The 14,310-nt window shown below is 39.6% G+C and overlaps 1 protein-coding gene across 4 annotated transcripts in view; it reads left to right on the top strand.

The window, feature by feature from the left end:
- POLR3B (RNA polymerase III subunit B) overlaps positions 1–14,310 on the top strand; it is a 107,563-nt gene that overhangs the window by 23,993 nt on the left and 69,260 nt on the right. For all 4 annotated transcript variants that reach the window (XM_025461979.3, XM_025461969.3, XM_025461987.3 and 1 more), the window contains exons 10-12: positions 4,062–4,184; positions 9,763–9,882; positions 11,558–11,692. In XM_025461979.3, the coding sequence (XP_025317764.1) occupies positions 4,062–4,184; positions 9,763–9,882; positions 11,558–11,692 (378 nt within the window). The remainder of the gene's footprint in view (positions 1–4,061; positions 4,185–9,762; positions 9,883–11,557; positions 11,693–14,310) is intronic.

The following is a 14,310-nucleotide window of genomic DNA, read 5'->3' as shown; positions in this document are numbered from 1 at the left end:
ACAGTCATTAGGACTTGATGGTTGTTGATTGTAACCAACAATTGGCTAAAAGTGACAGAAGCAGCAGGGTTTCCAGGTTCCATGCTGGGTCTGAATATGACGACTAAAGCTTTTTAAGACCTAGATCAGCCTTATTTATGGACTTGAATCACTACAAAGGTTCCCCTGCCCATGAATCTTTCCCATTTTACATTTTGTATTCCCAAGTATTCAGCAGTTGCTCTGTGATGGCATCTGTAGTCTGAAAGTTTTTACAGAAAAAAAGATCAGATTTCAAGGGAGCTGGGCATTGTTTCTTAGAAACTAACTTACCCTGAAATTTTTGATCTTTTAAGAAAAAAATTGCAGAATCAAAGAGGGCCATCATAGTTCTTTTATTATCTGCTAAGACTGCTTTAGTAATAATAGATTGATTCCTGTCTAAAGAAAGATTCGAGATTTCTGAATAGTAGGTATTTTAAGAACTTATTCCCATTCCCTCCTTCAGGTAATATATTTCAGCATATCACCATCAGTGGGCATGTTCTTCTCTTCTCTCATTAGTATTCTGTCTTTAAAAGTCACACTTGTAATCACACTTAGCGGGTATCCAAAGAGAAGACTTATGCCACTTCTTAAAGAGCATATGCCCTTATTTGTGTTCTGTCTTCTTGCCAATGGTCAGACTGGGTGACCTTCTGTTGAAACGTATTTTCTCTGCTGTTTCTTCATAAGGTTATTATATAGCATTCATTTCTGACTTATTAGTTAGGTGAAATGATTTCAGATATCTGGAGTACAAAGAGTTCCATATAAAGCTAGTTTTCAGATGTCTAAATTATGTCTGTAAAGCAAAATGGTTGAGCATTTTGCTGTCGTTTCCATAGCAATATGTCATTTATTTGTAGCTGTGACTTCACAAGGCTAAATAGTCATAAAATCAGTTTGGTCTTTGGAGCTAGAGTGCTTTTGATGATAACCTGACTGAGTTATCACCCTGTAGTTCAGTGACCTGATACAGGAGGAGTTTAGTCCTTGTAGAACAGAGCTTTGCCACCGATCATTCTTTCTGCACATATGGTGTCATTTACCATGTACTTGGCATATCTTTCCTTCATGGCTTAGAAATATTTGGAAGGCCTAAGCAGTCTGTTTAGATCCACATTAGAACACTTGAAAATTTTATGCAGTTATAAAATTACTGCTCAGATTCAGCCTCGAGACAACTTGAAGCAGCAATCCATATGTCAAATGAGGAAGGACTTTTTCCGCTGTTATTAAATGCCAAAATAGGTAATGAAGCATATATAGTCTTTTTCACTTGGAGATTGCTGAACTAAAAATTAATTATTAAAATACTTCAGGTGGCTTCAGTTCAGAAGATCTAGAGGTTGATATGCCTCAAGAAAGGGGGATGATCCAGAAAGCTACTGCCACTTCAGCTCTAAGATTCTATTTCTGTCCCAGTGAGACCTTCTCCTGCTATATTATTTTGCATGCTCGATTTGGCATCTGCCCATGTAGATATCTTTTAGTGTTTGCACTTTCCCCTGAGGAGGGAAATGCATTTGTTACAAAGTTTTATTATCAATGATTTCAGAGAAGAGTGACTAGATTCTACTGCTAACTAATTGCCTTAGTGTTGTTTTTCTTATATTTTAATTCATTTGAAACCCAGATAACACTCTTTTGAGATATTGACAGGTAAAAGTTTATATTCTAATTAGCTTTTCACAGAAGTATTCTCATATTTCTGGCTGGCTTCTTGCAGACCAAGGAGAAAATGTAGATGGTCCTACATACATGCCATCACTGTCAGAGTAGATGGACTCAGTGTGCTTGATCAAAGGATAATCTAGAAAATTAGAAAAAAATATATAATTTTTTTCTTCATTTGTTTAAAAATTAGAACTGATAATTTTTTAGAATTACTCTGTTAAATCCATGAAATGCTCAGTATTTTATGAATTTATATAATTTTTAAATAGTGGAGTTTTATGTCTAGCGTCCTTTTAAATAAATGCATCCTATCAAATTAGAGATAAAAAGATGAAAATTAAAATATAGAAAAGAGATTTGTGTTGTGAGAGCATCTTTATTTGTTCACTAAACAAAAACAAATTTGAACAAAACAAGTTATATCTTTATGAAGCTTTTGTTTCTTTAAAGATTTTATTTATTCATGAGAGACACACAGAGAGGGGCGGAGACACAGGCAGAGGGAGAAGCAGGCTCCCTGCAGGGAGCCTGATGTGGGACTCAATCCTGGAACTCCAGGATCACGCCATAAGCCAAAGGCAGAGCTCAACCGCTGAGCCACCCAGGCCTCCCTTTATGAAGCTTTTTAAAGTTTAAATGGCAAATTTAATTCCAAAAGTTGGTTTGTTAGTTGTATGTGCTGTGTAACAAATTACAGCAGAGTTTCTGTTGGTCAGAGATTTGGAAGTGGCTCAGTTGGGTGGTTCTGACTCAGGGTCTTTCAGGAGTCAACCAGGGCTCTTTCAGATGTCAGCCAGGGCTGAAGTCACCCGAGGGCTGGACTGGAGCATGTCAGGGTCTGCTCCCCTTGCAGCTCCACTATAATGGGAGTTGGCTCCTCCCCACTGGACCTTTCCATAGACTGAGTGAGTGTCTTGCAGACATAGCCCCTCGCTCCACCAAGGAGCACTCTAAGAGAAAGAGGAAGCAGGAAGCTGCAGTGCATTTCATAACCAGGCCTCCAAAGTTGTACTGTGTCTTGCACATTTTTCCTATAGAAGTGAGTCATTAAGTTTAGCCTACACTCAAGAGGAAGGGAGTTTGTCTTTACCTTTTGAAGAGAGTGTCAGAGAATTGGTGAACATTTTTCAAACCATACAGTTGGCCTAAAAGGGACATAGCACATATTTAGCTTCCCCAACAAAAGTTTAAAAACTTTCAGTAAGTTTACATCTGATCCTAAAGTATCTGTATCGAATTTCTGGATCACAGATAACTCAAATTCAAATGTAGACTTGTAGAATTTTGAGTCCTCTTATTATAGACCTGAAGAAATAGAGGTGGACAAAGTTGACTTGGCAGTGGTGGTTGTGAGGTCTGTCATTGGCCTTGTTTTAGGACAGACACCTCAGATCTCTTGACTTAGGTGCCCTTTCCATTGTATTCTGGCTTAGGTTCTTGATGTTCCTCCCTGGAACTTGGGATTCAGTTTTCCCTCCCTCTCCCTTTTATCTGAACTGGCCACCAGAGCTTCAAAGCCCAGCTAGACAGGTATCTCTGCTTCTGTCTTCTCTGTATAGCTAAAGGAAGAATTTTAATGCAAACATAACTTTTCCCATAACTTCTAAGAAGCAGATTCTTTCTCTGCCAAGAGAGGTTTAGTGAGATTATGTTCTATTTCTTGAAATGGCAGAATGCCAGGCAAACGTGTGAAGGAGGGAGCCATCGTGCCATATGGAATCCACAAAGACCTGCCTTGCCGGCTGCCACCTTGAAACACTTAAGAGGAGTGGGTTTCTGAAACCTCTTAAGTGCGTTTTTAGTTTAAAAAAAAAAAAAAATCTCTTCTTAAAACCTGTGTAAAACATAGCTTGATATTTCTAGAATAGTGAGGTACAACATCCTTTAGGGAAAATTCTTCAAGCCCGAATGTGAATGATTTGACAGTTCTCAGAAAAATTAGTCTTGTGACAAAACTAATTGGGGTTCTGTTTATTTTCAGCAATGCATATTTTCTGATTTACTGCTCTTTGGCTGTTTTAATTTTTTCAGTTTGCTTTCGTAATTGTGACCAGTGTCTCCACTATACCTTTCTACCTCCTTTTTTCTTTTTTCAGTGATGACAGTCATAGGATATTTAAATATTTTAGAAGATTGCAAAAAGTGCTTGAGAATGTTTGTTTTCCTCTTCCCAATCGAAATTTCTGTTTCAGGTTCTTCTGCAGCTTGGGCTAGAGCTGCCAATGCCAGATGGCACCGTTTCTGAGAAAAGAGCTAGCTTTTGCTTAGAAGTAATACCCACAAACAATGCCAAATTAGCATAAGCAAATGTCAGTGAGTTAACACAAAGCCAACACTCTTTCTATCTTTTCTTTCCTTCCTAGGCCATGGGTGTTGAGAGTGACCAGGAAATTGTACAGATGATTGGAACAGAGGAGCACGTGATGGCTGCATTTGGGCCCAGTTTGGAAGAGTGCCAGAAAGCTCAGATTTTCACACAGATGCAGGTGTGTCTTTTCATGTTGTCCTTTGCCATGAAAGGGAATTGGAGATTTAATGCTGCTCATGGATAAAGCATCGGATGCGGTGACTTCTTGGGGTGTAGGTGTGGGAGGGTGTTGGGGAGTTGGGAGGAACAGTAGGGAAGCTTCTTTGACTCATGTTTTAGGAATTAGAGGAAGGAATTTGCCTTAACAGTTATCAGCCTGTGGTGTCTAACTTAGAAGGGGGATATGTGGCCAAGAGGCTTTTGTTCTGATATAATAACAAGTATTCTGTTTTTCACTTATTTGCCTGAGTGATATGTTTTTGTTTATTTGTTTTTTTTTTAAGATTTGTTTGTTTATTAGAGAAAGTGTGCATGAGGGAGCGCACAAGCAGGAGGGATAGAGAGAGAGAGAATCCTGAGCAGACTCTGTGCTGAGTGTGGAGCCTGATGTGGGGCTCTATCTCACGACCCTGAGATCACGACCTGAGCTGAAACCAGAAGTGGGACACTTAACCTACTGCCCACCCAGCTGCTCTAATAGATGTTTTTGAACTATAGCAACTCTAGTGTAGAAGATTGTTTTTTTCCTGCATTTCTCTTCAATTTCTCTTTTTATTCCCTATTTCCAGTTCTCAGTGTTTAGTTGAATGTGGTCTCAAACTCTTTTTCTGAATTCCCCATGTCAGCAGTGAAAAAGCCAGGATCAGAAACCCTTTACCAGTACAGAGCCTTCATCAGCCTGATGAAGAACTCCTAGTTGGAACTTGGGGATTTTAGGATAAGACTCAAGCTATATATATCCATAGCTCCCTGCCTTCATCTATATATATGCTCAACATATTAAGAATAATTTTACTTCCCTTTGTTTGTGACAGGGAGCCCTAAGAGCCATGCTTAGGGTGCTTAGTCCTACATTTGTAAAGTACTTCACTAAATATAAATCAGTGGCAACACTCCTCATAGACATCCTGGGAGGTAGGGACTCCCTGCAGTACAAGTACAATAGTTCTTACTTATCCATATGTACATTGTCAATTCTGTGGGTTACTTACAACAAGGTATAAATTCCAGGCTGCTTTTTTCTTGTTACTCAGGATGCTTACAGAGATAACATTTTCCCACTTATATCATCTGTTAGTGTGTGTTCTGAAAATCACACACTCTTGATATTTTCATAGACTGAGCCAGACAGACATTTAAGGTTAATCATCATATGTAAGTTTATATAATTCCAAAGCACAAATCAGTAGGGATTATTCTTACCACTGCCTTCCTCTTTTTATGCAGTTAAGTAATAGCCAATTCAGGTTCTTGGGCAGGCAGCATGAGGAGAAGCTATTTGGATTTAGGAGTTTCTATTTTTGGTCTTTATTGAAAATGAAATATTTAGTAAGCATGAATCTTTGTTACAAACTGGAATTATATTGTTCAAGGGTTCCAAGAACATGAAGAGGAAACACAGAGAAATACCCAGGAGTTGGCTCAATTTGGGGAGACACACGATTTCCTTTAAAGCTGTGTAATGCTCAGGAAGAGCAGTTTACCTCAATGATACTTCAGGGAGATCCGTTATTCATTTCATAACAAACAGCACCATTGTTGCTCGGATAACCCAAAAACCCCAGCATCGTAAAGCTGTGTGAGCAGAGGGCTAAATAGTGGGTTGGAAAATCATTTATTTCCCCTAAATAGGTGCTGACAGAAAATGTTAATTAACCCAATGAGCAAGGTTCAGTTCAAAGATGAGAGGAATATGCAAACAGGAGCTGAGTGATGTGACTCATACTCTGTGTGCTGGATTAGAGCAGGGATTAATAATTTGCAACTAATAAGAGGCTATAGAGGCATGCATAATCCAAAGTCATTGGTAACTGGAACCTATGAGTTAGGGCACGTGAATATTGCATGTTACTCTGAGTGTGTGGCAGGTGCACGGTGTCTTATGTAATAGAGCTTCTGCACTTAGTGGATTGCTAAATGCCCATGTCGTGTTTGTGTTTAATGCTTCCCTTGTTATCTCTCCTCCATTCCTTTTGCTGGCTCTTGCTAACGGACATTTCCTGTCATCTTTCTAAGGGCTGTGGCATAGAAAGAATTATTTATTACCTTTTTGGAGAATAGGATGTCCTCCAAGATGACACGAGGGGTGTCATCTTGGCCTATTTGTGAGCAGATTGGGCTCTCACCCCAACCCTCACACTGTTGAAACCCTGGCAACATTATTAGTCACTCCAGGGAAAAGCCGGCTTCCTGCTAACTCAGAAGGGGTTCTAGGCTCCCCTGTGTTCCTCCATTTTTTCCCTCAAAGTGAAGAATCTTTGACCCCTTTCCCAAAGGAACGGGAAGACCAAAATTTAATGAGACAGCTCAGTTGAGAGAAGACCGAACTGCCTATCTCCTGGTGGTTTCTGCTGACTGCAGACTTGCTTTTATCTGCTTCTGGGTCCTACTTCTTGCTAGGTCGCCACAGCAAGGGTTGGCACCATCTTAGTTTATCTTAACGCTTTAATGGACACTAAATGGAGAGAATCCTAGGTCTGATATCCCGATCTAACCACGAAGGAGATCCATTCTGTTCCTGGTCCTGAACTAGTCCTCAGGAATCAAAGAATGACACAACACCTAGTAGGAGCAACATACCCGTAAATAGGTAAAATATGGCGTGGACTGAAGTGGAATGAAAGCACTTAATTCTTTATACATAAGAAATTCACACAGAAGAGAAAAAGGAGTGATGTGAGGAAGTGACACCAGAGCTAGGTTTTGAAGCACAGGAAAGATACTTCCAGGACACATAATTGGGACAGGGGTTCTAAGATAAAGAATCAGGAATCTCCGCTCTTTCTTCTGACTAACTGAAAGCCAGTTTTAAAAAGTACATTCATTGTTGTTACAAAATTACCCTCTCCTTTAAAAACTTTTTGTTATGAATAAACATCAACATACATAAAATATACAGAAGAGTGTTATGAGCCCTCCTCTGCCCATCACCCAGCTTCAATAATTACCAACACTGTGATGTTCTTGTTTCACCTGAATCTCCACCTACCCCTCATACCCACTATTTGATTAGTTTTTCATACTTCATTTTTTAGATAGAATTTATGTATGCTGAAATGTACAAATCCTAATTGCATCATTTTGCATAAGATATAGAGTGTTTTTCCATTACCCTGGGAAGTTCCCACATGCCTCCTCTTAGTCACTTTTTATCTCCATCCTCTGATTTTTTTTTTCCCCACTGTTCTGATTTTTCACCACAGATTAATTTTGCCGTTCTAGAACTTTATGTATATGGAATTATACAGAATATACTCTTTTTTTGTCCAGTTTCTTTTGCTGAATGTACTGTCTGATAATTTTATATCATTTGTCGATGCAGTGCCTTCTTATTGCTGAGTAGTACCCATTATACAAGTGTTCCACACTTTATCTTTTCCTGTTGATGAACATTTGTTTTTTTTACTCTGGGTATTAAGAATAAAGTTTCTGTAAACATTCTTGTATAAGTCTTTGCCTCAACAGGTCAGCATTTCTCTTTTTTTTTTTTAATTTTTATTTATTTATGATAGTCACAGAGAGAGAGAGAAAGGCAGAGACACAGGCAGAGGGAGAAGCAGGCTCCATGCACCGGGAGCCCGATGTGGGATTCGATCCCGGGTCTCCAGGATCGCGCCCTGGGCCAAAGGCAGGCGCCAAACCGCTGCGCCACCCAGGGATCCCTTTATAAGTTTGGAACTGCCAAACCTTTCCCCAGAGTAATTGTACCATTTTGCAGTTCCATCCCAGTGCATGAGAGTTCTCATTGCTTCATGTCCTCACCAACATTTGGTCTTACCAGTCTTTTTAATTTTAGACATTCTACTAGGTGTTGGATGGTGTCTATACCATTAAGGTTTTAACATACATTTCCCTGATAATTAATGATATTGGACACTTTTCTTGGACTTGCTGACCTTCTTTGTAAAGTGTCCAAATCTTTTGCCATTTTCCTCACTGAGTTGTTTGTCTTTTTTTTTTTTTTTTTTTTTTTTTTTTATTTATTTATGATAGTCACAGAGAGAGAGAGGCAGAGACATAGGCAGAGGGAGAAGCAGGCTCCATGCACCGGGAGCCCGATGTGGGATTCGATCCCGGGTCTCCAGGATCACGCCCTGGGCCAAAGGCAGGCGCCAAACCGCTGCGCCACCCAGGGATCCCTGTTTGTCTTTTTAGTATTGAATTTCAGAGTTCTTTTTTTAAAAAAGTATGCTGGGTATAAATCCCTTGTCAGATTTATGTATTGTAACTATTTTTTCTCTGTCCATTGCTTCCCTATTCATTATCATAACAGTATCTTTTGATGAGCAGTGTTAATTTTGATAAAATCTGATTGTCAGGAGGGTTTTTTTGTTTGTTTGTCTTATGGTTGTTGATTTCTGTGTCCTGTGTAAAGAAATTTTGCCTACCACAAGGGCAAGAATATAGTCTTCTGTGTTCTTTCCTAGAAGCTTTATAAAAGTTTTAGTTTTTATGTTTATGTCTCAAATCCATTTAGACGGATTTTTTATTTGGTGTGAGGTAGGGGTCAAAGTTAATTTTTTACTGTGTAGATATGTTGGTATTTCAACATTTGTTGAAAAGATTTTTCCCTTGCCTGTTGAACTGTTTTGGCGGCTTTTGCCAAAAATCATCTGATCTTAAAAGCATGAGTTTATTTCTGGACATACTTTGTTCCATCTATTTGTCTGCCCTTATGCCAGTCTCACACTGTCTTAATTACCATAGCTTTCTAATTGAAAGCAGGTAATGTAAAATCTTCCAACTTTTCCTTTTCAAAAGTATTTCAGCTATTCCAGGTCCTTTGCATTTGCATGTCAATTTTAGAATCAACTGATTTTTGTTTTTTAAAAACTGCCAGGAATAATTATGATGTATCTATGGTCAGTTCAGAGAGAATTTTAACAGTAAGCCATCTTAACACTATTAAACCTTCCAGTCCATGAAACCAGCATAGTCCTTGATTTACTTAGGTTTTATTTTCTTTTAGCAGTGCTTTGCAGCTCTCAGGATCTTTATATGGTATGATTCCTTTTTAAGGGAAGAAAAGTACAGCTCTAGAATGTTAACTGAGGACTGTAGTTCTCTTTGGGTAGAGGATTGCTGGCTGCTTCATATATGTAAAGTGATCAGGTATCAATTTTGTAGTAAGAAAGCAAATTATAGAAAGGAAACAAGTTTATTGGACAGCATATAATGCTACTTTGTTATTGATTTATGATAAATGTTGATTTTTGACTAAGCCTCATGCAGCAATCTCCATAGCCAAGATCCTCATCTTTCTGTTTATAGTGTTTTGTATGGGTAGGTGTTTAATAAATTCCCTGCAATGGGGACACCTGGGTGGCTCAGTGGTTGAACATCTGCCTTCAGCTCAGGTCGTGATCCTGGAGTCCTGGGATCAAGTCCCACATCAGGCTCCCTGTAGGGAGCCTGCTTCTCCCTCTGCCTGTGTCTCTGCCTCTCTTTCTGTGTCTCTCATAAGTAAATGAATAAAATCTTTAAAAAATTCCCTGCAATGGGTGTCATTCAAGCATTATTATATTCTGTTTTTATAGGCATTAAAATATATAGGGAACAAAGTAAGGAGGCAAAGGATGTGGGGCGGTGGACCAAAGAAGACGAAGATAGAAGAGGCAAGAGAGCTCCTGGCTTCTACCATCCTCACACACGTGCCAGTGAGTGGCAGCTGCACAGCTGTGAACTGTGGTCAAGGGGGGGCCCGTCTGTTAAAGAATTTTGAATACAGGTTTACATTATTTAACATTTAGTTCCATAAGAAAAGATGGACTCTGAACAGACTGGACTGCACCATGGAAATAATCTTCCATTATCAGTAGTTTGTTTGTACTTCAGGAATGTTAGCTGTCTACTATCATTGGCATCATGTTTATTCTCTCATGGGTCCTGGTTTCAATCTAAAATTATAGTTTCTTATATTCATATATATGTTAGTGCTGCTACTAGATTTCATGGTTTTGAAGGACAGAGATGGTGTTAGATTTTTTTAAATGAAACAGGCTTACAGTGCCTTGCTCATATACTCTCTTTTATTGTAAAATACATAACATAAAATTTACCATTCTTAAGTGTACAGCCCTGAGTGCATTCTCACTGTTGTGCCACCACAGACTTTTTAAAATATTGGATGGTTCATCTCTTAGACCTTGAATGTTCAAGTTCACATTGTCCAGCCTCCTTTACTTAGAGTGAAGATGCTCAGGTCCAGACAAGCTGGATGGTTTATCTTGTCACCCAGCTGGTTACTGGTCAGAGAGAGAACTAGAATCTGTCTTCAGACCCTAGAACAGTTGACCCTCGAATAATACAGGTTTGAACTGTGTGGATCCACTTAATTTGTTTTTTCTTTCAGTAAGTATAGTACTGTAAATGTATTTTCTCTTATGATTTTCTTGAGAACTCTTTTTTGTAGCTTACTTTATTAGAAGAATATATTATATAACAATCAAAAATATGTGTTCTTGGCTGTTTATGTTATCATAAGATTTTTGGTCAACAGTAGGCTATTAGTGGTTAAGTTTTGGAGGAATTAAAAGTATACACAGATTTTTGACATAGCGATGGGTCGGTGCCCCTAACCCATGTTGTTCAAAGGTCAGTTGTACTTACTTTTTATTCATTTTCGTTAAACAGAGATTGGCCATGTGGGATGTGGGCAAGAGCTATCATTCCTCTCTAATATGATATTATTCTTCTAAGCAATAGAATTACTTGTTAAACAATCTTGCTCACCAAATAGTCTGGTTTATAATGAGTTACATGTCTGTTGTTCATGAACGATCTAATTCAGGGGTTGCAGACTCTACTGTCAGGAGCTGATCATAAAGGACAGTTGAAGGATCTATAGAAGTGGAGACTGACCACCTAAACAGGAATTTCTCATTTTAAAACACCTTGCTGGCTAAAAAATATACAGAAATCTGATTCTGCCCTTTGGCTGCCATTTGTATGTGTTTTGAGCTAATTCAAAGAATTAGAAAATTCTTAATACTAAAGCTGGGACTCAAAGGAATTTTAAACTCCTCTGAATGACTGGAAAGACCATTTAAAAGTCAAATAGCAACAGTGAGTGTCTCTGGCTCCCCAGTGCTTTTCTAAGCAGCCTCTCTGTCCCTGGTAGAGTGTCCTGGCCCTTTTGCCATGGTGCCTAGTGACCCAGAGAAAGGAAGTGACAACTCTGAGTTCCCAGACCAGCCCAAGCAGGGTTAGTGGGTGCCACCTCTTTGGAAGAGTGGAGGAATATATACATGAAATGTATAGGGAAGGAAGGAGTTGATAGTGGCTAATGTGCATTGCCTCAGAAATTTTCTCTAACTCCTGAATTAATTACAGGTTAAAGAATTCAATTTCCGAGCGAAGTGTATCTACACTGCAGTGATGGTGCGAAGAGTAATTCTGGCCCAAGGAGATAATAAAGTGGATGACCGAGACTATTATGGTAACAAGCGATTGGAGTTGGCAGGACAGGTGATTTAATTACTTTATGTCAGCAGGCCTGAACTTCAGATGTGGGCTTCAAGGTTTTTCAAAGCATGAATGCTTACTTGCAATCCTCATATTAAAACAAGTAAAAGACGAGCCTCGCTGCCTGACATGCAGTCCTAGGGCTTATTTCTCTGCCCACTTTCCCTTTTCCTCCAGCTCCTCTGTGGAATTCATAAAAGTTCACTCTATAGAACAAAGTGTAGACTCTTAGCAGGGCTTGCGGGATCCCTGATGATGTTGGCGCCAGTACACCTTTCTAGCCCTGCCTCTTGCCAGGGCAGGCCACTTACATCTTCCCAAGCATACCCTGATGCTTGTTCATCCTACCATGCCTTTGACTCATGCCTTCTGCCTAAGTTGCTCCCTTGTTTCCCTCTGCCCCCTCCCTAGTGAGGTGCTCCCGCCCATCCTTCATTCTTTGAGTTATCCTCTTTGAAACCTTCCATGAATCCTAGGAGATGTTAGTTGATCTGTCTTTCAGATGTGCCAGTGGCACTTGTTTAGGTTTTTTTACATGCTGAAGTGTATATAATTCTTTACCTGCAAGTTTCTTTCCCCCTTAGCCAGTAAGCTCATCGAGGACAGGAATCGCTTATATTTCTCTCTTGGATCCACATGCAAAGTTACTAGGCACCAGAGGATGTCTGGGTGAGTGACACACTGTGAGGCACCTGCTCTCACAAGTTGGTGGAGGGGAGAGAGACAGTGAACAAGTGAACAGGAAAGAAATGAGATAGTATTAAATAGTCCTAGGTATTTAAAGAAAACTCCCCAAAAAGGTTAATGTTCGAGAGCTGGCGTGTTGGTGGAGGGAAGGATGTTACCTTAGTGAGGTAAGATCAAGAAAGATCTCTTTGAAAAAAGTGATGTATTTTAAGCTGAGCCCTCAGACATTCCTGCTGAGACTTGAGTGAAGAGAAGCCAGTCTCTTGCAACCTCAGGAACCATGTTCCAGCAAGAGACCCTTGTGAGCGCATCCATCCCCACAGAGTTCCAGCAATGGGGAGCTGGAGGAGGATCACTGGGCTGACCTGAATGAGGTGTGGGGATGGGGAGGACTTGGAGAACAGCCTGTGGGCCAAAGAAGGGGTTTGGATTCAGTTTTCCACATAGTGGACAACCATTGGAGAGTTTCAACCAGGGAAGTAACGCTATCTGATTTTCAGTTGATCAGATTTGGAGACAAACAGGCCAGGAAATGAGCAGTTAGGAGGCTGTGGCAATATTCTAGATGACACATGATGGTGGCTAGCATAACAGATACTACAACTAAAATTTTAAAACTAGGATTAAAAAATGATAGCAATTTTGGGTTTTAGAAAAGGGCTAGTGTCTAGACTACTGGAGAAGTTTTGTGTGGTTACTAGGTAATGTTAGCAGGCGAGTTTTCTGCCACTTTCAGATTGACCTCTGTTCAGGGTATTACAGGTATCCCCACCACTATCAATCCTAATTTTTAGTTTCTTAATGGGAAGAAATCATGGTATTAAATGAGTTCATTAAAAAATGTTGATTGTTTAGAGGAATAAGGAATGGAGTCAGGAGAGGAGAGACTATCCTGTTGCTTAAAAAATTAGAATTAAAAAGAGGGTTCCCATGTGCAAGAAAACATTGCTTTATAAACAATGTAAGGACATAAAAGGCATTGTGTTGGCAAAAATGTGTAAAAACAATAGCTGCTAATTTCACACCCCATGGGACGGGGGAGTATAAATGTGCTTCAGCTTTAGATAACAGAGCTGCATCCACTGGCCAAGTGGGTTCACAGAGCTTTTCCTCAGTCTTCCTGCCACCAGAGGGCTGGCAGGCCAGCCGCCAGTAGAGGTGTTAGCAAAACCTACCGATTTCAGGCTTAATCTTTTCACCTACCTTTTCTTTTTCGGTAATGTGTTCATTATTTGCTGAGCATTACTCTATTCTTTGTCTGCAAATTTTTTGTTTCTAATGCAGCTTGCTTTGTATGGGTGAGATATGGAACGGCACCAAAAATCCGGCACCCTGGAAAGCCAGGGATTTCCACCCTGTGACAAAAGAATGCCGTCTTGACTTCAGAGATTGCCTAATCCCAGCTGTTCTGATAATGTAATTAAGGCTGCCTAATGTCTTTAATTTTGCAACCAGTTTGTGTGAAAAGGAGAATTTGGCACAATGAAGGCTTAACACTAAATAGCAATCTCAAGACGCCTAATTAGAATTCTCTGACATTAAGCTAATTGGTGAAACTGTATTTCAGCAGCTTAACTTCTTTATTAATTTTTTTAGCATTTTCATTGCAAATCAATTGATGAGCTGTCAGCATTTTTTCCCTTAAATATAATTTGCTCTTTAGTGTTCCTGTTGTAAGCAGGCTGGAAGGCCTCATACTAGCAACGAAAGGTGTTGAATATTATCACCAGCGCTTCATCGCTTTTAATCATTTTACTCTTGACCTAAATAATGTGACTTATTATACGATGTGGCCCTATAGTTTCTCACTGCCCTGTGAACAGGAGAATGCAGTTTCTCTTAAACCGAACATCTAGAGGTGCGGAAATTTAATGAGGCAGTAGTTGCGTCGAGCGTACTCCTACGTTTTACTTCTTTAATGTGAGAGGCATTTC

The sequence above is a fragment of the Canis lupus genome, chromosome 10, assembly GCF_003254725.2.
Source record: "Canis lupus dingo isolate Sandy chromosome 10, ASM325472v2, whole genome shotgun sequence".
NCBI lineage: Eukaryota > Metazoa > Chordata > Mammalia > Carnivora > Canidae > Canis > Canis lupus.
The sequence above is the reverse complement of the archived record's forward strand: the minus strand, read 5'-3'. Positions and strand labels throughout refer to the sequence as shown.